Here is a 24,693-nt window from a genome sequence, read left to right as displayed (position 1 = left end):
GAATGGTAGTAATGTGACTGTCATTTCACCAGAGGAATGGTAGTAATGTGACAGTCATTTCACCAGAGGAATGGTAGTAATGTGACAGTCATTTCACCAGAGGAATGGTAGTAATGTGACAGTCATTTCACCAGAGGAATGGTAGTAATGTGACTGTCATTTCACCACCAAGATGAATGGTAGTAATGTGGCAGTCATTTCACCAGAGGAATGGTAGTAATGTGGCAGTCATTTCACCAGAGGAATGGTAGTAATGTGACTGTCATTTCACCAGAGGAATGGTAGTAATGTGACAGTCATTTCACCAGAGGAATGGTAGTAATGTGACAGTCATTTCACCAGAGGAATGGTAGTAATGTGACAGTCATTTCACCAGAGGAATGGTAGTAATGTGACTGTCATTTCACCACCAAGATGAATGGTAGTAATGTGGCAGTCATTTCACCAGAGGAATGGTAGTAATGTGGCAGTCATTTCACCAGAGGAATGGTAGTAATGTGACAGTCATTTCACCAGAGGAATGGTAGTAATGTGGCAGTCATTTCACCACCAAGAGGAATGGTAGTAATGTGGCAGTCATTTCACCAGAGGAATGGTAGTAATGTGGCAGTCATTTCACCAGAGGAATGGTAGTAATGTGGCAGTCATTTCACCAGAGGAATGGTAGTAATGTGGCAGTCATTTCACCAGAGGAATGGTAGTAATGTGACAGTCATTTCACCAGAGGAATGGTAGTAATGTGACAGTCATTTCACCAGAGGAATGGTAGTAATGTGGCAGTCATTTCACCAGAGGAATGGTAGTAATGTGGCAGTCATTTCACCAGAGGAATGGTAGTAATGTGACAGTCATTTCACCAGAGGAATGGTAGTAATGTGACAGTCATTTCACCAGAGGAATGGTAGTAATGTGACAGTCATTTCACCAGAGGAATGGTAGTAATGTGACAGTCATTTCACCAGAGGAATGGTAGTAATGTGACAGTCATTTCACCAGAGGAATGGTAGTAATGTGACAGTCATTTCACCAGAGGAATGGTAGTAATGTGACAGTCATTTCACCACCAAGAGGAATGGTAGTAATGTGACAGTCATTTCACCAGAGGAATGATAGTAATGTGGCAGTCATTTCACCAGAGGAATGGTAGTAATGTGACAGTCATTTCACCAGAGGAATGGTAGTAATGTGACAGTCATTTCACCACCAAGAGGAATGGTAGTAATGTGACAGTCATTTCACCACCAAGAGGAATGGTAGTAATGTGGCAGTCATTTCACCAGAGGAATGGTAGTAATGTGACAGTCATTTCACCAGAGGAATGGCAGTAATGTGACAGTCATTTCACCACCAAGAGGAATGGTAGTAATGTGACAGTCATTTCACCACCAAGAGGAATGGTAGTAATGTGACAGTCATTTCACCAGAGGAATGGTAGTAATGTGACTGTCATTTCACCAGAGGAATGGTAGTAATGTGGCAGTCATTTCACCAGAGGAATGGTAGTATTGTGACAGTCATTTCACCAGAGGAATGGTAGTAATGTGACAGTCATTTCACCAGAGGAATGGTAGTAATGTGACAGTCATTTCACCAGAGGAATGGCAGTAATGTGGCAGTCATTTCACCAGAGGAATGGTAGTAATGTGGCAGTCATTTCACCAGAGGAATGGTAGTAATGTGGCAGTCATTTCACCAGAGGAATGGTAGTAATGTGACAGTCATTTCACCAGAGGAATGGTAGTAATGTGACAGTCATTTCACCAGAGGAATGGTAGTAATGTGGCAGTCATTTCACCAGAGGAATGATAGTAATGTGGCAGTCATTTCACCAGAGGAATGGTAGTAATGTGACAGTCATTTCACCAGAGGAATGGTAGTAATGTGGCAGTCATTTCACCAGAGGAATGGTAGTAATGTGACAGTCATTTCACCAGAGGAATGGTAGTAATGTGGCAGTCATTTCACCAGAGGAATGATAGTAATGTGGCAGTCATTTCACCAGAGGAATGGTAGTAATGTGACAGTCATTTCACCAGAGGAATGGTAGTAATGTGACAGTCATTTCACCAGAGGAATGGTAGTAATGTGACAGTCATTTCACCAGAGGAATGGTAGTAATGTGACAGTCATTTCACCAGAGGAATGGTAGTAATGTGACAGTCATTTCACCAGAGGAATGGTAGTAATGTGACTGTCATTTCACCAGAGGAATGGTAGTAATGTGACTGTCATTTCACCAGAGGAATGGTAGTAATGTGGCAGTCATTTCACCAGAGGAATGATAGTAATGTGGCAGTCATTTCACCAGAGGAATGGTAGTAATGTGACAGTCATTTCACCAGAGGAATGGTAGTAATGTGACAGTCATTTCACCAGAGGAATGGTAGTAATGTGACTGTCATTTCACCAGAGGAATGGTAGTAATGTGACAGTCATTTCACCAGAGGAATGGTAGTAATGTGACTGTCATTTCACCAGAGGAATGGTAGTAATGTGACAGTCATTTCACCAGAGGAATGGTAGTAATGTGACAGTCATTTCACCAGAGGAATGGTAGTAATGTGACTGTCATTTCACCAGAGGAATGGTAGTAATGTGACTGTCATTTCACCAGAGGAATGGTAGTAATGTGGCAGTCATTTCACCAGAGGAATGGTAGTAATGTGGCAGTCATTTCACCAGAGGAATGATAGTAATGTGGCAGTCATTTCACCAGAGGAATGGTAGTAATGTGACAGTCATTTCACCAGAGGAATGGTAGTAATGTGACAGTCATTTCACCACCAGAGGAATGGTAGTAATGTGACTGTCATTTCACCAGAGGAATGGTAGTAATAGTGGTAGTAGTAGTGGTAGTAATGGTAGTAATAGCAGGGTAGTACCAGCAGCATACTACCCTGCATACCACTCCTGGCTTGCTTCTGAAGCTAAGCAGGGTTGGTCCTGGTCAGTCCCTGGATGGGAGACCAGATGCTGCTGGAAGTGGTGTTGGAGGGCCAGTAGGAGGCACTCTTTCCTCTGGTCTAAACAAAGATCCCAATGCCCCAGGGCAGTGATTGGGGACACTGCTCTGTGTAGGGTGCCGTCTTTCGGATGGGACGTTAAACGGGTGTCCTGACTCTCTGAGGTCATTAAAGATCCCATGGCACTTATTGTAAGAGTAGGGGTGTTAACCCCGGTGTCCTGGCTAAATTCCCAATCTGGCCCTCAACCATCACGGTCACCTAATAATCCCCAGTTTACAATTGGCTCATTCATCCCCCTCCTCTCCCCTGTAACTATTCCCCAGGTCGTTGCTGCAAATGAGAACGTGTTCTCAGTCAACTTACCTGGTAAAATAACGGATAAATAAATAAATAAAAAAGTAATGTGACAGTCATTTCACCAGAGGAATGGTAGTAATGTGACAGTCATTTCACCAGAGGAATGGTAGTAATGTGACTGTCATTTCACCAGAGGAATGGTAGTAATGTGACAGTCATTTCACCAGAGGAATGGTAGTAATGTGGCAGTCATTTCACCAGAGGAATGGTAGTAATGTGGCAGTCATTTCACCAGAGGAATGGTAGTATTGTGACAGTCATTTCACCAGAGGAATGGCAGTAATGTGGCAGTCATTTCACCAGAGGAATTGTAGTAATGTGACAGTCATTTCACCAGAGGAATGGTAGTAATGTGGCAGTCATTTCACCAGAGGAATGGTAGTAATGTGACTGTCATTTCACCAGAGGAATGGTAGTATTGTGACAGTCATTTCACCAGAGGAATGGCAGTAATGTGGCAGTCATTTCACCAGAGGAATGGTAGTAATGTGACAGTCATTTCACCAGAGGAATGGTAGTAATGTGACAGTCATTTCACCAGAGGAATGGTAGTAATGTGACAGTCATTTCACCAGAGGAATGGTAGTAATGTGACAGTCATTTCACCAGAGGAATGGTAGTAATGTGACAGTCATTTCACCAGAGGAATGGTAGTAATGTGACAGTCATTTCACCACCAAGAGGAATGGTAGTAATGTGACAGTCATTTCACCAGAGGAATGACAGTAATGTGGCAGTCATTTCACCAGAGGAATGATAGTAATGTGGCAGTCATTTCACCAGAGGAATGGTAGTAATGTGACAGTCATTTCACCAGAGGAATGGTAGTAATGTGACAGTCATTTCACCACCAAGAGGAATGGTAGTAATGTGACAGTCATTTCACCAGAGGAATGATAGTAATGTGACAGTCATTTCACCAGAGGAATGGCAGTAATGTGGCAGTCATTTCACCAGAGGAATGGTAGTAATGTGACAGTCATTTCACCAGAGGAATGGTAGTAATGTGACAGTCATTTCACCAGAGGAATGGTAGTAATGTGACTGTCATTTCACCAGAGGAATGGTAGTAATGTGGCAGTCATTTCACCAGAGGAATGGTAGTAATGTGACAGTCATTTCACCACCAAGAGGAATGGTAGTAATGTGACACTCATTTCACCAGAGGAATGGCAGTAATGTGGCAGTCATTTCACCAGAGGAATGGTAGTAATGTGACAGTCATTTCACCAGAGGAATGGCAGTAATGTGACAGTCATTTCACCAGAGGAATGGCAGTAATGTGACAGTCATTTCACCACCAAGAGGAATGGTAGTAATGTGACAGTCATTTCACCACCAAGAGGAATGGTAGTAATGTGACAGTCATTTCACCAGAGGAATGGTAGTAATGTGACAGTCATTTCACCAGAGGAATGGTAGTAATGTGACAGTCATTTCACCAGAGGAATGGTAGTAATGTGACTGTCATTTCACCAGAGGAATGGTAGTAATGTGGCAGTCATTTCACCAGAGGAATGATAGTAATGTGGCAGTCATTTCACCAGAGGAATGGTAGTAATGTGACAGTCATTTCACCAGAGGAATGGTAGTAATGTGGCAGTCATTTCACCAGAGGAATGGTAGTAATGTGACAGTCATTTCACCAGAGGAATGGTAGTAATGTGACAGTCATTTCACCAGAGGAATGGTAGTAATGTGACTGTCATTTCACCAGAGGAATGGTAGTAATGTGGCAGTCATTTCACCAGAGGAATGGTAGTAATGTGGCAGTCATTTCACCAGAGGAATGATAGTAATGTGGCAGTCATTTCACCAGAGGAATGGTAGTAATGTGACAGTCATTTCACCAGAGGAATGGTAGTAATGTGACAGTCATTTCACCACCAGAGGAATGGTAGTAATGTGACTGTCATTTCACCAGAGGAATGGTAGTAATAGTGGTAGTAGTAGTGGTAGTAATGGTAGTAATAGCAGGGTAGTACCAGCAGCATACTACCCTGCATACCACTCCTGGCTTGCTTCTGAAGCTAAGCAGGGTTGGTCCTGGTCAGTCCCTGGATGGGAGACCAGATGCTGCTGGAAGTGGTGTTGGAGGGCCAGTAGGCGGCACTCTTTCCTCTGGTCTAAACAAAGATCCCAATGCCCCAGGGCAGTGATTGGGGACACTGCTCTGTGTAGGGTGCCGTCTTTCGGATGGGACGTTAAACGGGTGTCCTGACTCTCTGAGGTCATTAAAGATCCCATGGCACTTATTGTAAGAGTAGGGGTGTTAACCCCGGTGTCCTGGCTAAATTCCCAATCTGGCCCTCAACCATCACGGTCACCTAATAATCCCCAGTTTACAATTGGCTCATTCATCCCCCTCCTCTCCCCTGTAACTATTCCCCAGGTCGTTGCTGCAAATGAGAACGTGTTCTCAGTCAACTTACCTGGTAAAATAACGGATAAATAAATAAATAAATAAAAAAGTAATGTGACAGTCATTTCACCAGAGGAATGGTAGTAATGTGACAGTCATTTCACCAGAGGAATGGTAGTAATGTGACTGTCATTTCACCAGAGGAATGGTAGTAATGTGACAGTCATTTCACCAGAGGAATGGTAGTAATGTGGCAGTCATTTCACCAGAGGAATGGTAGTATTGTGACAGTCATTTCACCAGAGGAATGGCAGTAATGTGGCAGTCATTTCACCAGAGGAATTGTAGTAATGTGACAGTCATTTCACCAGAGGAATGGTAGTAATGTGGCAGTCATTTCACCAGAGGAATGGTAGTAATGTGGCAGTCATTTCACCAGAGGAATGGTAGTAATGTGACAGTCATTTCACCAGCGGAATGGTAGTAATGTGACTGTCATTTCACCAGCGGAATGGTAGTAATGTGACAGTCATTTCACCAGAGGAATGGTAGTAATGTGACAGTCATTTCACCAGAGGAATGGTAGTAATGTGACTGTCATTTCACCAGAGGAATGGTAGTATTGTGACAGTCATTTCACCAGAGGAATGGCAGTAATGTGGCAGTCATTTCACCAGAGGAATGGTAGTAATGTGACAGTCATTTCACCAGAGGAATGGTAGTAATGTGACAGTCATTTCACCAGAGGAATGGTAGTAATGTGACAGTCATTTCACCAGAGGAATGGTAGTAATGTGACAGTCATTTCACCAGAGGAATGGTAGTAATGTGACAGTCATTTCACCAGAGGAATGGTAGTAATGTGACAGTCATTTCACCACCAAGAGGAATGGTAGTAATGTGACAGTCATTTCACCAGAGGAATGACAGTAATGTGGCAGTCATTTCACCAGAGGAATGATAGTAATGTGGCAGTCATTTCACCAGAGGAATGGTAGTAATGTGACAGTCATTTCACCAGAGGAATGGTAGTAATGTGACAGTCATTTCACCACCAAGAGGAATGGTAGTAATGTGACAGTCATTTCACCAGAGGAATGATAGTAATGTGACAGTCATTTCACCAGAGGAATGGCAGTAATGTGGCAGTCATTTCACCAGAGGAATGGTAGTAATGTGACAGTCATTTCACCAGAGGAATGGTAGTAATGTGACAGTCATTTCACCAGAGGAATGGTAGTAATGTGACTGTCATTTCACCAGAGGAATGGTAGTAATGTGGCAGTCATTTCACCAGAGGAATGGTAGTAATGTGACAGTCATTTCACCACCAAGAGGAATGGTAGTAATGTGACACTCATTTCACCAGAGGAATGGCAGTAATGTGGCAGTCATTTCACCAGAGGAATGGTAGTAATGTGACAGTCATTTCACCAGAGGAATGGCAGTAATGTGACAGTCATTTCACCAGAGGAATGGCAGTAATGTGACAGTCATTTCACCACCAAGAGGAATGGTAGTAATGTGACAGTCATTTCACCACCAAGAGGAATGGTAGTAATGTGACAGTCATTTCACCAGAGGAATGGTAGTAATGTGACAGTCATTTCACCAGAGGAATGGTAGTAATGTGACAGTCATTTCACCAGAGGAATGGTAGTAATGTGACTGTCATTTCACCAGAGGAATGGTAGTAATGTGGCAGTCATTTCACCAGAGGAATGATAGTAATGTGGCAGTCATTTCACCAGAGGAATGGTAGTAATGTGACAGTCATTTCACCAGAGGAATGGTAGTAATGTGGCAGTCATTTCACCAGAGGAATGGTAGTAATGTGACAGTCATTTCACCAGAGGAATGGTAGTAATGTGACAGTCATTTCACCAGAGGAATGGTAGTAATGTGACTGTCATTTCACCAGAGGAATGGTAGTAATAGTGGTAGTAGTATTGGTAGTAATGGTAGTAATAGCAGGGTAGTACCAGCAGCATACTACCCTGCATACCACTCCTGGCTTGCTTCTGAAGCTAAGCAGGGTTGGTCCTGGTCAGTCCCTGGATGGGAGACCAGATGCTGCTGGAAGTGGTGTTGGAGGGCCAGTAGGAGGCACTCTTTCCTCTGGTCTAAACAAAGATCCCAATGCCCCAGGGCAGTGATTGGGGACACTGCTCTGTGTAGGGTGCCGTCTTTCGGATGGGACGTTAAACGGGTGTCCTGACTCTCTGAGGTCATTAAAGATCCCATGGCACTTATTGTAAGAGTAGGGGTGTTAACCCCGGTGTCCTGGCTAAATTCCCAATCTGGCCCTCAACCATCACGGTCACCTAATAATCCCCAGTTTACAATTGGCTCATTCATCCCCCTCCTCTCCCCTGTAACTATTCCCCAGGTCGTTGCTGCAAATGAGAACGTGTTCTCAGTCAACTTACCTGGTAAAATAACGGATAAATAAATAAATAAATAAAAAAGTAATGTGACAGTCATTTCACCAGAGGAATGGTAGTAATGTGACAGTCATTTCACCAGAGGAATGGTAGTAATGTGACAGTCATTTCACCAGAGGAATGGTAGTAATGTGACAGTCATTTCACCAGAGGAATGGTAGTAATGTGACAGTCATTTCACCACCAAGAGGAATGGTAGTAATGTGGCAGTAATTTCACCAGAGGAATGGTAGTAATGTGGCAGTCATTTCACCAGAGGAATGGTAGTAATGTGGCAGTCATTTCACCAGAGGAATGGTAGTAATGTGGCAGTAATTTCACCAGAGGAATGGTAGTAATGTGACAGTCATTTCACCAGAGGAATGGTAGTAATGTGGCAGTCATTTCACCAGAGGAATGGTAGTAATGTGGCAGTCATTTCACCAGAGGAATGGTAGTAATGTGACAGTCATTTCACCAGAGGAATGGTAGTAATGTGACAGTCATTTCACCAGAGGAATGGTAGTAATGTGGCAGTCATTTCACCAGAGGAATGGTAGTAATGTGGCAGTCATTTCACCAGAGGAATGGTAGTAATGTGACAGTCATTTCACCAGAGGAATGGTAGTAATGTGGCAGTCATTTCACCAGAGGAATGGTAGTAATGTGACAGTCATTTCACCAGAGGAATGGTAGTGATGTGACAGTCATTTCACCAGAGGAATGGTAGTAATGTGGCAGTCATTTCACCAGATGAATGGTAGTAATGTGACAGTCATTTCACCAGAGGAATGGTAGTAATGTGACAGTCATTTCACCAGAGGAATGGTAGTAATGTGGCAGTCATTTCACCAGAGGAATGATAGTAATGTGGCAGTCATTTCACCAGAGGAATGGTAGTAATGTGACAGTCATTTCACCAGAGGAATGGTAGTAATGTGGCAGTCATTTCACCAGAGGAATGGTAGTAATGTGACAGTCATTTCACCAGAGGAATGGTAGTAATGTGACAGTCATTTCACCAGAGGAATGGTAGTAATGTGACTGTCATTTCACCAGAGGAATGGTAGTAATGTGGCAGTCATTTCACCAGAGGAATGATAGTAATGTGGCAGTCATTTCACCAGAGGAATGGTAGTAATGTGACAGTCATTTCACCAGAGGAATGGTAGTAATGTGACAGTCATTTCACCAGAGGAATGGTAGTAATGTGACAGTTATTTCACCAGAGGAATGGTAGTAATGTGACTGTCATTTCACCAGAGGAATGGTAGTAATGTGACAGTCATTTCACCAGAGGAATGGTAGTAATGTGACAGTCATTTCACCAGAGGAATGGTAGTAATGTGACTGTCATTTCACCAGAGGAATGGTAGTAATGTGGCAGTCATTTCACCAGAGGAATGATAGTAATGTGGCAGTCATTTCACCAGAGGAATGGTAGTAATGTGACAGTCATTTCACCAGAGGAATGGTAGTAATGTGACAGTCATTTCACCACCAGAGGAATGGTAGTAATGTGGCAGTCATTTCACCACCAGAGGAATGGTAGTAATGTGACAGTCATTTCACCACCAGAGGAATGGTAGTAATGTGGCAGTCATTTCACCAGAGGAATGGTAGTAATGTGACAGTCATTTCACCACCAGAGGAATGGTAGAAAGAAAGTAATTGTCAGGGCTCTTTCTCTAGTCCACTAGTTTTTAATCACTCCAACCACTAGACTACCTTCTGGTTACTAGTCCAACACTCTAACCACTAGGCTACCTGCTGGTTACTAGTCCAACGCTCTAACCACTAGGCTACCTGCTGGTTACTAGTCCAACGCTCTAACCACTAGGCTACCTGCTGGTTACTAGTCCAACGCTCTAACCACTAGGCTACCTGCTGGTAACTGGCCCAACACTCTAACCACTAGGCTACCTGCTGGTTACTAGTCCAACGCTCTAACCACTAGTCTACCTGCTGGTTACTGGCCCAACGCTCTAACCACTAGGCTACCTGCTGGTTACTGCCCCAACGCTCTAACCACTAGGCTACCTGCTGGTTACTGGCCCAACGCTCTAACCACTAGGCTACCTGCTGGTTACTGGCCCAACGCTCTAACCACTAGGCTACCTGCTGGTTACTGGCCCAACGCTCTAACCACTAGGCTACCTGCTGGTTACTGGCCCAACGCTCTAACCACTAGGCTACCTGCTGGTTACTGGCCCAACGCTCTAACCACTAGGCTACCTGCTGGTTACTGGCCCAACGCTCTAACCACTAGGCTACCTGCTGGTTACTGCCCCAACGCTCTAACCACTAGGCTACCTGCTGGTTACTGGCCCAATGCTCTAACAACTATGCTACCTGCTGGTTACTGGCCCAATGCTCTAACCACTAGGCTACCTGCTGGTAACTGGCCCAACACTCTAACCACTAGGCTACCTGCTGGTTACTAGTCCAACGCTCTAACCACTAGTCTACCTGCTGGTTACTGGCCCAACGCTCTAACCACTAGGCTACCTGCTGGTTACTGCCCCAACGCTCTAACCACTAGGCTACCTGCTGGTTACTGGCCCAACGCTCTAACCACTAGGCTACCTGCTGGTTACTGGCCCAACGCTCTAACCACTAGGCTACCTGCTGGTTACTGGCCCAACGCTCTAACCACTAGGCTACCTGCTGGTTACTGGCCCAACGCTCTAACCACTAGGCTACCTGCTGGTTACTGGCCCAACGCTCTAACCACTAGGCTACCTGCTGGTTACTGGCCCAACGCTCTAACCACTAGGCTACCTGCTGGTTACTGGCCCAACGCTCTAACCACTAGGCTACCTGCTGGTTACTGCCCCAACGCTCTAACGACTATGCTACCTGCTGGTTACTGGCCCAATGCTCTAACCACTAGGCTACCTGCTGGTTACTATTCCAAAGCTCTAACCACTAGTCTACCTGCTGGTTACTGGCCCAACGCTCTAACCACTAGTCTAACTGCTGGTTACTGGCCCAACGCTCTAACCACTAGGCTACCTGCTGGTTACTGCCCCAACGCTCTAACCACTAGGCTACCTGCTGGTTACTGGCCCAACGCTCTAACCACTAGGCTACCTGCTGGTTACTGGCCCAAAGCTCTAACCACTAGGCTTCCTGCCACCCCAGTGAACACTGAACAACAACACATGGACCAATGATTAATGGCACTTTGAACGCAGCCCAACCTCATCCCCTACCAGCCCTTACTCACCTGCTTCTCTCAGCATCCCCTACCAGCCCTCACTCACCTGCTTCTCTCAGCATCCCCTACCATCCCTCACTCACCTGCTTCTCTCAGCATCCCCTACCAGCCCTCACTCACCTGCTTCTCTCAGCATCCCCTACCAGCCCTCACTCACCTGCTTCTCTCAGCATCCCCTACCAGCCCTCACTCACCTGCTTCTCTCAGCATCCCCTACCAGCCCTCACTCACCTGCTTCTCTCAGCATCCCCTACCAGCCCTCACTCACCTGCTTCTCTCAGCATCCCCTACCATCCCTCACTCACCTGCTTCTCTCAGCATCCCCTACCAGCCCTCACTCACCTGCTTCTCTCAGCATCCCCTACCAGCCCTCACTCACCTGCTTCTCTCAGCATCCCCTACCAGCCCTCACTCACCTGCTTCTCTCAGCATCCCCTACCAGCCCTCACTCACCTGCTTCTCTCTGAATCCCCTACCAGCCATCACTCACCTGCTTCTCTGAGAATCCCCTACCAGCCCTCACTCACCTGCTTCTCTCTGCATCCCCTACCAGCCCCTTCTCACCTGCTTCTCTCTGAATCCCCTACCAGCCCTCACTCACCTGCTTCTCTCAGCATCCCCTACCAGCCCTCACTCACCTGCTTCTCTCAGCATCCCCTACCAGCCATCACGCACCTGCTTCTCTCAGCATCCCCTACCAGCCCTCACTCACCTGCTTCTCTCTGTCCTCTCTTCATACCCATCTATTCCTCTCGGTTTTATAATATAATGTAGCCGTGATGGCGAGAGGGGACCCTGATGAGTCTTCTGTTAGATCTGTTACATCGCTGGCTTGGCTTGCTCTGCTCCCATGTTGATACATTGTATCATTTCATCGCCTGTTAGAACCAAGAGCACAGGCCAGTTGGAGTTGACTTGGCAAGTTCACTGTCAAATTGAGAAATTGTGACTAAAACTCAACTAAAAGAAGAAGAAACTTTATTATGAAGCCAAGATCAATGATATTAAGAATGATGGGAAAAACTTGAGTACTTTAAATGAAATGATGGGCAGAATTCAACTCCATCTTTCATCCAATCAGATGGCTTATTCATCACAATTACTTCATTGGAAAAGTGGGCAAACCTTAGGCAGGAAATGCCAACAACGAACAGTGAGCAATCGTATTCATGCATAAAAAAAACTAATAATGACAGAGAAAAGCATTGCAAGTTGGAATTTTGTAAAGTTAGTGTGGGAGAGGTGGGGAAATTATTGTTAACGATCAATAATGACAAACCTCCTGGCATTGACAACTTAGATGGAAAGCTACTGAGGATGGTGGCTGACTATAGCCACTCCTATCTGTCATATCTTTCATCTGAGCCTCGAGGAAAGTCTTTGTCCTCAGGCCTGGAGGGAAGCCAAAGTCATTCTGCTACCCAAGAGTGGTAAATCAGCCTTTACTGGTTCTAACAGCAGACCTATCAGCTTGCTGCCAGCTCTTAGCAAACTGTTGGAAAAAAATGTGTTTGATCAAATACAATGCTATTTCTCTGTAAACAAATTAACATCAGACTTTCATCAATGTTATAGAGAAGGGCACTCAACATGTACTGCAAATGACTAATGATTGATTGAAAGAAATTGATAATAAGATTGTGGGAGCTGTAATGTTAGATCTCAGTGCCGCCTTTGATATTATTCTCCATAACACATGTTTTTTCAACAACAGGTTATGGCTTTTCAACCTCTGCCATATCATGGATTCAGAGCTATCTATCTCATAGAACTCAAAGGGTTTTCTTTAATGGAAGCTTCTCTCATGTCAAACATGTAACGTGTGGTGTAGCGCAGGGCAGCTCTCTAGGCCCTCTACTCTTTTCTGTATGACCCATAATAGGTCTTGTCTCTAGTCTAAACAGTTATATAATATGACCCGTATTACCAGAGGTCTTGTCTCTAGTCTAAACGGTTATATAATATGACCCATATTACCAGAGGCAACTTTTCTTTCTACTGGGATTCGCAGGCATTTGATACAATTTCACAAAACCATGTCGCAGGCGGTTTTAAACTAATCCTGGGTCGCTAATTATTGGTTTGATAACGAACAACGTCATGTTCAGTCATGTTACCTAGCTAGCTAACAACCTGGTAACTTCACACTAGGTTTAGTCACATCTGATTGGTCCAGGAAGAAAGGAAAAGGGTCTGCTACTCATGAGATGTGATTCAATGGTAGGATTCATATAGGCCTAATGGAAGACTAAACTATATAGGATTCATATAGGCCTAATGGAAGACTAAACTATATAGGATTCATATAGGCCTAATGGGAGACTAAACTATATAGGATTCATATAGGCCTAATGGGAGACTAAACTATATAGGATTCATATAGGCCTAATGGGAGACTAAACTATATAGGATTCATATAGGCCTAATGGGAGACTAAACTATATAGGATTCATATAGGCCTAATGGGAGACTAAACTATATAGGATTCATATAGGCCTAATGGGAGACTAAACTATATAGGATTCATATAGGCCTAACGGGAGACTAAACTATAAAACAACTCTCTTTCTGCTGCTCCTTACATTCTGTTTGGTGCCTAACGTTTTAAAAGTTGGGAGCAGTGTCTGTTGTGTGTGTGTGTCAAATCATTTTATTTGTCACATACACATGGTTAGCAGATGTTAATGCGAGTGTAGCGAAATGCTTGTGCTTCTAGTTCCGACCGTGCAGTAATATCTAACTTGTGTGTGTTAACTAAACAGTAAAGAAGGTTTCATGCAGTGCTGTCCCCTGACCGACACAGTGACATACAGCCCATTATGCATCTATATTCATTCCTCCCATTCCTCCAGACCAATCACAGCTAGGCGTTTGCAAATATGAGCCAATCACCAATTTTATGCAGTATTCTATTATACACTGAACAGGGGGAAGTTAAATTCAATGTGTTGTATTGGCTAGAAGGGGGAAGTTAAATTCAATGTGTTGTATTGGCTAGAAGGGGGAAGTTAAATTCAATGTTTTATTGGCTAGAAGGGAAGTTTTTATTTATTTATTTTATTTAACCTTTATTTAACCAGGTAGGCAAATTGAGAACACGTTCTCATTTACAATTGCGACCTGGCCAAGATAAAGCAAAGCAGTTCGACACATACAACAACACATAGTTACACATGGAGTAAAACAAACATATAGTCAATAATACAGTGAAAAAATAAGTCTATATACAATGTGAGCAAGTGAGGTGAGATAAGGGAGGTGAAGGCAAACAAATATATGTATAAATAAATAAAAATATAAAAAGGCCATGGAGGCGAAGTGAATACAACACAGCAAGTAAAATAAAAACTAAAAACACTGGAATGGTTGGTTTGCAATGGAAGAAAGCGCAAAGTAGAGACAGAAATAATGGGGTGCAAAGGAGCAAAATAAATAAATAAATACAGTAGGTAAAGAGGTAGTTGTTTGGGCTAAATTATAGATGGGCTATGTACAGGTGCAGTAATCTATGAGCTGCTCTGACAGCTGGTGCTTAAAGCTAGTGAGGGAGATAAGTGTTTCCAGTTTCAGAGATTTTTGTAGTTCGTTCCAGTCATTGGCAGCAGAGAACTGGAAGGAGAGGCGTCCAAAGGAAGAATTGGTTTTGGGGGTGACTAGAGAGATATACCTGCTGGAGCGCGTGCTACAGGTAGGTGCTGCTATGGTGACCAGCGAGCTGAGATAAGGGGGGACTTTACCTAGCAGGGTCTTGTAGATGACCTGGAACCAGTGGGTTTGGCGACGAGTATGAAGCGAGGGCCAGCCAACGAGAGTGTACAGGTCGCAGTGGTGGGTAGTATATGGGGCTTTGGTGACAAAACGGATGGCACTGTGATAGACTGCATCCAATTTATTGAGTAGGGTTTTGGAGGCTATTTTGTAAATGACATCACCGAAGTCGAGGATTGGTAGGATGGTCAGTTTTACAAGGGTATGTTTGGCAGCATGAGTAAAGGATGCTTTGTTGCGGAATAGGAAGCCAATTCTAGATTTGACTTTGGATTGGAGATGTTTGATGTGAGTCTGGAAGGAGAGTTTACAGTCTAACCAGACACCTAGGTATTTGTAGTTGTCCACATATTCTAAGTCAGAGCCGTCCAGAGTAGTGATGTTGGACAGGCGGGCAGGTGCAGGCAGCGATCGGTTGAAGAGCATGCATTTAGTTTTACTTGTATTTAAGAGCAATTGGAGGCCACGGAAGGAGAGTTGTATGGCATTGAAGCTCGCCTGGAGGGTTGTTAACACAGTGTCAAAAGAAGGGCCAGAAGTATACAGAATAGTGTCGTCTGCGTAGAGGTGGATCAGAGAATCACCAGCAACAAGAGCGACATCATTGATGTATACAGAGAAGAGAGTCGGTCCAAGAATTGAACCCTGTGGCACCCCCATAGAGACTGCCAGAGGCCCGGACAACAGACCCTCCGATTTGACACACTGAACTCGATCAGAGAAGTAGTTGGTGAACCAGGCGAGGCAATCATTAGAGAAACCAAGGCTGTCGAGTCTGCCGATGAGGATGTGGTGATTGACAGAGTCAAAAGCCTTGGCCAGGTCAATGAATACGGCTGCACAGTATTGTTTCCTATCGATGGCGGTTAAGATATCGTTTATGACCTTGAGCGTGGCTGAGGTGCACCCATGACCAGCTCTGAAACCAGATTGCATAGCGGAGAAGGTATGGTGGGATTCGAAATGGTCGGTAATCTGTTTGTTGACTTGGCTTTCGAAGACCTTAGAAAGGCAGGGTAGGATAGATATAGGTCTGTAGCTGTTAGGGTCAAGAGTGTCCCCCCCTTTGAAGAGGGGGATAACCGCAGCTGCTTTCCAATCTTTGGGAATCTCAGACGACACGAAAGAGAGGTTGAAGAGGCTAGTAATAGGGGTGGCCACAATTTCAGCAGATAGTTTTAGAAAGAAAGGGTCCAGATTATCTAGCCCGGCTGATTTGTAAGGGTCCAGATTTTGCAGCTCTTTTAGAACATCAGCTGACTGTATTTGGGAGAAAGAGAAATGGGGAAGGCTTGGGCGAGTAGCAGAGGGGAGGGCAGTGCTGTTGTCCGGGGTAGGGGTAGCCAGGTGGAAAGCATGGCCAGCCGTAGAAAAATGCTTATTGAAATTCTCAATTATAGTGGATTTGTCGGTGGTAACAGTGTTTCCTATCTTCAGAGCGGTTGGAAGCTGGGAGGAGGTGTTCTTATTCTCCATGGACTTTACGGTGTCCCAGAACTTTTTTGAATTTGTGTTGCAGGAAGCAAATTTCTGCTTGAAAAAGCTAGCCTTGGCTGTTCTAACTGCCTGTGTATATTGGTTTCTGGCTTCCCTGAAAAGTTGCATATCACGGGGGCTGTTCGATGCTAATGCAGAACGCCATAGGATGTTTTTCTGTTGGTTAAGGGCAGTCAGGTCAGGAGAGAACCAAGGGCTATATCTGTTCCTGGTTCTACATTTCTTGAATGGGGCATGCTTATTCAAGATGGTGAGGAAGGCATTTTTAAAAAATGTCCAGGCATCCTCTACTGACGGGATGAGATCAATATCCTTCCAGGATACCCCGGCCAGGTCGATTAGAAAGGCCTGCTCGCTGAAGTGTTTCAGGGAGCGTTTGACAGTGATGAGTGGAGGTCGTTTGACCGCTGACCCATTACGGATGCAGGCAATGAGGCAGTGATCGCTGAGATCTTGGTTGAAAACAGCAGAGGTGTATTTGGAGGGCAAGTTTGTTAGGATGATATCTATGAGGGTACCCGTGTTTACGGAATTGGGGTGGTACCTGGTAGGTTCATTGATAATTTGTGTGAGATTGAGGGCATCAAGCTTAGATTGTAGGGTGGCTGGGGTGTTGAGCATGTTCAAATTTAGGTCGCCTAGCAGCACGAGCTCTGAAGATAGATGGGGGGCAATCAGTTCACATATAGTGTCCAGAGCACAGCTGGGGGCAGAGGGTGGTCTATAGCAGGCGGCAACGGTGAGAGACTTGTTTTTAGAGAGGTGGATTTTTAAAAGTAGAAGTTCAAATTGTTTGGGAACAGACCTGGATAGTAAAACAGAACTCTGCAGGCAATCTTTGCAGTAGATTGCAACACCGCCCCCTTTGGCCGTTCTATCTTGTCTGAAAATCTTGTAGTTGGGGATGAAAATGTCTGAATTTTTGGTGGTCTTTCTAAGCCAGGATTCAGACACGGCTAAAACATCCGGGTTGGCAGAGTGTGCTAAAGCAGTGAACAAAACAAACTTAGGGAGGAGGCTTCTAATGTTAACATGCATGAAGCCAAGGCTATTACGGTTACAGAAGTCATCAAAAGAGAGCGCCTGGGGAATAGGAGTGGAGCTAGGTACTGCAGGGCCTGGATTCACCTCTACATCACCAGAGGAACAGAGGAGGAGTAGGATAAGGGTACGGCTAAAAGCTATGAGAATTGGTCGTCTAGAGCTACTAGAGCAGAGAGTAAAAGGAAGTTTCTGGGGGCGATAAAATAGCTTAAAGGAATAATGTACAGACAAAGGTATGGTAGGATGTGAATACAGTGGAGGTAAACCTAGGTATTGAGTGATGATGAGAGAGATATTGTCTCTAGAAACATCATTGAAACCAGGTGATGTCATCGCATATGTGGGTGGTGGAACTGAGAGGTTGGATATGGTATAGTGAGCAGGGCTAGAGTCTCTACAGTGAAATAAGCCAATAAACACTAACCAGAACAACAATGGACAAGGCATATTTACATTAAGGAGAGGCATGCTTAATCGAGTGATCAATAAGGGTCCAGTGAGTAGAGGTTGGTTGGGGTCACGGCGATCCAGACAGTAGGCCGGGTAGAGGCTATCGGTAGCAAGATAGCATAGGATGGAGGTCTAATTGTAGATACCTCGTGCGTTTCCGTCGGTAGGTTAGTGGGGTTCCGTGTGGTAGAGGGGATCAATCCAAATTGGCAAAATAGATATAGTGGCCCAAGAAAAAAAAAAAAAATAATAATAATAATAATAATAATTGTCCGATATACTTATTCAGATAGCAGCCGATAAGACAGCTAACGATTAGCGGGCCCCAGATGAGCGTTCAGGTAACGTCGGGACGGGGGTGCCAGTTGGATAACTCCCTCGGGCAGATAACGTCGGCAGTCAGTCGTGAAGGCCCGGTGGGGCTCCGTATCTGCAGCAACAACAAACAAAAAAACAAAAAAACGGGTCCGGATAGGTGACTGTAGCCCAGGAATGGCTGATGGAACTCCTCAGCTAGCTCCGGAATAAATTACGTTTGCTCCGGGATCGACGTAAGCCAATAGACACACGGTTTGCAGCTAGCTAGCTGCGAAATCAAGGTGCAAATGTCCAGAGCCTGCGGCTGAAATCCGGTGATGAAGTAGAAGAAAAAAAAATCCGGTGATGTGGTAGTGAAAAAGCAGTCCTATATGCTCTGGGTTGATATCGCGCTTGCAGACTGGCAGGTATTGGCCCGAGCTGAAGCTGGCTGGTGTCCGAGTTAAGGGTGAAGACCGCAGCAGTGGCTAACTGACTACTAGCTAGTAGCTAGTTATCTGGCTAGCTTCTGATTGGGGTTACGGTTCTAAAGTATAAAAGAAATAGCAGATCCGTACCACATTGGGTGAGGCGGAATGTATATTCAGTATATTCAGGAATGTATATTCAGTTCCTAAATGAAATTAAAATATATACGAAATGCATACGGAAAAAAACAAAACGAGGACTATTTACGCGGGACAAGACAAACACACGTCCGACTGCTACGCCATCTTGGAATCAATGCTCATCTTGCTCACATGGATGTTCTCACCGCTGCACAAAGTAAGGTTTGGATTCAACCCTTATTGCGGAAGATCTGTGTTATAGTGCGATTGAAATTTAAAGGGAATTTTTCATTAAGCCGAGTCTGACAGGTGCAGCGTGTTCGAAGTTAAATGCAATGTGTTGTATTGGCTAGAAGGGAAGTTAAATTCAATGTGTTGTATTGGCTAGAAGGGGGAAGTTAAATTCAATGTGTTGTATTGGCTAGAAGGGGGGAGTTAAATTCAATGTGTTGTATTGGCTAGAAGGGGGAAGTTAAATTCAATGTGTTGTATTGACTAGAAGGGGGAAGTTAAATTCAATGTGTTGTATTGACTAGAAGGGGGAAGTTAAATTCAATGTGTTGTATTGACTAGAAGGGGGAAGTTAAATTCAATGTGTTGTATTGACTAGAAGGGGGAAGTTTAATTCAATGTGTTGTATTGACTAGAAGGGGGAAGTTAAATTCAATGTGTTGTATTGACTAGAAGGGGGAAGTTAAATTCAATGTGTTGTATTGACTAGAAGGGGGAAGTTAAATTCAATGTGTTGTATTGACTAGAAGGGAGAAGTTAAATTCAATGTGTTGTATTGACTAGAAGGGGAAAGTTTAATTCAATGTGTTGTATTGACTAGAAGGGGGAAGTTTAATTCAATGTGTTGTATTGACTAGAAGGGGGAAGTTTAATTCAATGTGTTGTATTGACTAGAAGGGGGAAGTTTAATTCAATGTGTTGTATTGACTAGAAGGGGGAAGTTTAATTCAATAAGTTGTATTGACTAGAAGGGGGAAGTTTAATTCAATGTGTTGTATTGACTAGAAGGGGGAAGTTTAATTCAATGTGTTGTATTGACTAGAAGGGGGAAGTTCAGTGACAGGTTTTTAGAGAATGTTTAGATAACAGGAACACGTGTCCGGGGGACGGGGCGAACAGGATGCCAGGCCACAGATATTTAATTTAATTTAATTTTTTCCCTCCGTGATATCGCGATACTAATTGGTGAGACTTGGCCTGGTCGTATATCGTTAGCAAAATGTTATCGTGACAACACTAGTGTGATCTGTAGTAAGGGTCTATACCAAGGTCTTTATAGTGGCTGTAGTGGTTTGATCTGTAGTAAGGGTCTATACCAAGGTCTTTATAGTGGCCTGTAGTGGTTTGATCTGTAGTAAGGGTCTATACCAAGGTCTTTATAGTGGCCTGTAGTGGTTTGATCTGTAGTAAGGGTCTATATGAAGGTCTTTATAGTGGTCTGTAGTGGTTTGATCTGTAGTAAGGGTCTATATGAAGGTCTTTATAGTGGCCTGTAGTGGTTTGATCTGTAGTAAGGGTTTATACCAAGGTCTTTATAGTGGCCTGTAGTGGTTTGATCTGTAGTAAGGGTCTATATGAAGGTCTTTGTAGTGGTTTGATCTGTAGTAAGGGTCTATATGAAGGTCTTTATAGTGGCTGTAGTGGTTTGATCTGTAGTAAGGGTCTATATGAAGGTCTTTATAGTGGCCTGTAGTGGTTTGAATCAGGAATTATGTGAGGAGGAGTTGAAACAAAGCCCAACCAGCCTAACGATCATTCCAGAGCTGGTTGTCCCAAGTGGCACCCTATTCCCGACGTATAGTGCACTACATTTGACTAAGTAGTTCCACTCCCTCCTCCCACCACCGTTCTCTCCTCCCACCACGTAAACCTATGATTTCTTTGTTTTTGGGGATCCAGCAGCAGGCGTCGTACCCATCTCTCCCTCCACTCCCCTGGGTTCTATCCCAGGGGCCCCAGGCCTCTCCCTCCCTCCACCCACCACTCCCCTGGGTTCTATCCCAGGGGCCCCAGGCCTCTCCCTCCACCCTCCACTCCCCTGGGTTCTATCCCAGGGGCCCCAGTCCTCTCCCTCCACCCACCACTCCCCTGGGTTCTATCCCAGGGGCCCCAGTCCTCTCCCTCCACCCACCACTCCCCTGGGTTCTATCCCAGGGGTCCCAGGCCTCTCCCTCCACCCACCACTCCCCTGGGTTCTATCCCAGGGGCCCCGGGCCTCTCCCTCCACCCTCCACTCCCCTGGGTTCTATCCCAGGGGCCCCAGTCCTCTCCCTCCACCCACCACTCCCCTGGGTTCTATCCCAGGGGCCCCAGGCCTCTCCCTCCACCCACCACTCCCCTGGGTTCTATCCCAGGGGCCCCAGGCCTCTCCCTCCACCCACCACTCCCCTGGGTTCTATCCCAGGGGCCCCAGGCCTCTCCCTCCACCCACCACTCCCCTGGGTTCTATCCCAGGGGCCCCGGGCCTCTCCCTCCACCCACCACTCCCCTGGGTTCTATCCCAGGGGCCCCAGGCCTCTCCCTCCACCCACCACTCCCCTGGGTTCTATCCCAGGGGCCCCAGGCCTCTCCCTCCACCCACCACTCCCCTGGGTTCTATCCCAGGGGCCCCAGGCCTCTCCCTCCACCCACCACTCCCCTGGGTTCTATCCCAGGGGCCCCAGGCCTCTCCCTCCACCCACCACTCCCCTGGGTTCTATCCCAGTGGCCCCAGGCCTCTCCTTCCACCGCCCCGGGTTCTGGTATCTGTTCTCTAGCCGTTCCTCTCTGTCTGTGATGTGCTGCAGGGTCTGTCTCTCTTAACCAGATACGTGTCTGGTTAAACTGCTTTTGTTGGGAATGAGGGTTCCCAACCAGCGGTTTACATATTCCTTCAGTAATATGGCCACAGTCATCCCGCTTAGAATCAGAAGAAGAAGAAATCAGCCAGCATGGCATTATTGAACTTCCTGTATTCCACATTGGTCACACGCTAGTATAGCGCTAACCAACCACAGCTATTTCATCACAGTATTAACTAGGATACTGTTTTTTCTGTGTATTTAGTCCACTTTGTCTCTATGACCTATATACATTTGGCCGTGTTTCACATCTTGCATAAGCATTTCTTGCAAGTAAGTATTTCGCTGACACTGCGCTGACAAAAAAAACACTTTGAATTGCCTGGTGTGCCAGATGTTTCTGCCATTTCTACTGAAAACCTCTGGGGATCTCAGGAGCTAGTCTCTGTCTCCAAGGAGGACGTCTCCGTAAACTAAAGACTTTAGATGAGGTTGAACTGTCCTTTCTCTCTCTGTCTCAGTGGTGGTTTCTGGACTTTGCAGAGAGTTTGGGCCTCCGTGATGACACACTTTTGGTTCCAGACCTCCGGAGTGATCCACAGAAACATGCTTCTCTCGTTCCTTTGAAAGCCTCAGAATGTTTGGCATTGCCACACACACACACACACACACACACACACACTGAGAACAGTGTCCTCAGAGTAACATATATCAGTCCTCCTCTTGCCAGACATAATCTATGTCCCAAATTGCACCCTGTTCCCTATATAGTGCACAATACTTTAACAGTTTTTAAGTGAACTTTTTGGTCAAAAGTAGTGCACTAAATAGGGAAAAGGGTGCCATTTTGAAATGCAGACATAATCTCTCTCTGGCTCCAGTAGAATCTTTAAAGAAAAATGTTTTTTAGAAGCCAGGATTCCCAGAACTGTTTCCATGAACAGATATGTTGGTGTGAGACTAGGTCTCCTTTTTGGTTTTGTGGGAATGAGTTGCCTTAGAGGAAGATGTCTGTTATATTCTACTGTCTGTCTACCTGTCAGACAGGAAGCAGAACATGGTGGCTGCTAAGGGATGAATGGGCTAAAATGCCTGTCACTTTGTATACATAGTAGGTGTGCTAAAATGCCTGTCACTTTGTAGGTGTGCTAAAATGCCTGTCACTTTGTAGGTGTGCTAAAATGCTAGCCTGTGTATAGCCTACATCAGACTGCTTAAATACAAGCCTGCACAGTAGTCGATTGCTACACTGCTAACCTATATGTGTTTACGGCAGATATGCTAACGAGTCTGCTTGTTCCCACCTCTACAGAGGAGTCTCCCATAGTGTACTGTAGGTATGCTAAAATGCTAGCCTATATATGGTTTTTGCCATAGCGACGCTAATGTGCTAACCTGCGAGTGTTGCTTGTTTCTCTCTACAGAAGAGTCCTCCACAGTGCTGAAGATAGCTTCCTACATCCTGATAGGTGTAGGTGGTCTCTCCATGTTGATGGGCTTCCTGGGTTGTCTGGGGGCTATCTACGAGATCCGCTGTCTGCTGGGCCTGGTGAGCACACACACACACACACACACACACACACACACACACACGACTTACAATCAGTGGTGCATGAAGCTAAAGTCAAAACCATCTTTAAAAAATTACTGGCATCTCCCGGGTGGCGCAGTGGTCTAGGGCACTGCATCGCAGTGCTAGCTGCGCCACCAGAGTCTCTGGGTTCGCGCCCAGGCTCTGTCGCAGCCGGCCGCGACCGGGAGGTCCGTGGGGCGACGCACAATTGGCCTAGCGTCGTCCGGGTTAGGGAGGGTTTGGCCGGTAGGGATATCCTTGACTCATCGCGCTCCAGCGACTCCTGTGGCGGGCCGGGCGCAGTGCACGCTAACCAAGGGGGCCAGGTGCACGGTGTTTCCTCCGACACATTGGTGCGGCTGGCTTCCGGGTTGGATGCGCGCTGTGTTAAGAAGCAGTGCGGCTTGGTTGGGTTGTGTTTCGGAGGATGCATGGCTTTCGACCTTCGTCTCTCCCGAGCCCGTACGGGAGTTGTAGCGATGAGACAAGATAGTAATTACTAGCGATTGGATACCACAAAAATTGGGGAGAAAAGGGGATCAAAAAAAAATAAAAAATAAAAATAATTGCTGGCATCTCCAAAACTTACACAGTGGACAAAATATTAGGAACACCTGCTCTGTCCATGACAAATACTGACCATGTGAATCCAGGTGAAAGATATGATCCCTTATTGATGTCACCTCTTTAATCCACTTCAATCAGTGTAGATGAAGGGGAGGAGAAGGATTCTTAAACCTTGAGACAATTGAGACATGGATTGTGTATGTGGGCCATTCTCAGGGTGAAAGGGCAAGACAAAAGATTGAAGTGCCTTTGCACGGGGTGTGGTAATAGGTGTCAGGTGCACTGATTTAGTTTATCAAGGACTGCAACGATGCTGGGTTTTTCACGCTCAACAGTTTCCCGTGTGTATCAAGAATGATCCACATCCCAAAGGACATCCAGCCAACTTGACACAACTGTGGGAAGCATTGGAGTCAACATGGGCCAGCATCCCTGTGGAACGTCTTCAACACCTTGTAGAGTCCATGCCCCGACAAGTTGAGGCTGTTCCGAGGACTAAAAGGGGGTGCAACTCAATATAAGGAAGGTGGTCCTAATGTTTTGTCCACTCAGTGTATGCTAGTGTGAATGCATTACAAACTACTGCTACTGTACAGGGAGGAGTCGCTCACAAAGCCCTGTGGCTGTTCCAGTGGATATTGTAGCAACAGAAAGCCCCATGGCTGTTCCAGTGGATATTGTAGCAACAGAAAGCCCCATGGCTGTTCCAGTGGATATTGTAGCAAAGAAAGCCCCATGGCTGTTCCAGTGGGTATTGTAGCAACAGAAAGCCCCATAGCTGTTCCAGTGGATATTGTAGCAACAGAAA

The 24,693-nt window shown here is 45.4% G+C and overlaps 1 protein-coding gene across 1 annotated transcript in view; it reads left to right on the top strand.

Annotated features, from left to right (window-relative positions):
• Window positions 1–24,693, top strand: part of LOC139575499 (CD82 antigen-like) — a 72,806-nt gene that overhangs the window by 32,770 nt on the left and 15,343 nt on the right. Inside the window, exon 4 of the mRNA XM_071400497.1 lies at window positions 23,170–23,294. Coding sequence (XP_071256598.1) covers window positions 23,170–23,294 — 125 coding nt within the window. The remainder of the gene's footprint in view (window positions 1–23,169; window positions 23,295–24,693) is intronic.

Source organism: Salvelinus alpinus, chromosome 5, assembly GCF_045679555.1.
Source record: "Salvelinus alpinus chromosome 5, SLU_Salpinus.1, whole genome shotgun sequence".
NCBI lineage: Eukaryota > Metazoa > Chordata > Actinopteri > Salmoniformes > Salmonidae > Salvelinus > Salvelinus alpinus.
The sequence above is the reverse complement of the archived record's forward strand: the minus strand, read 5'-3'. Positions and strand labels throughout refer to the sequence as shown.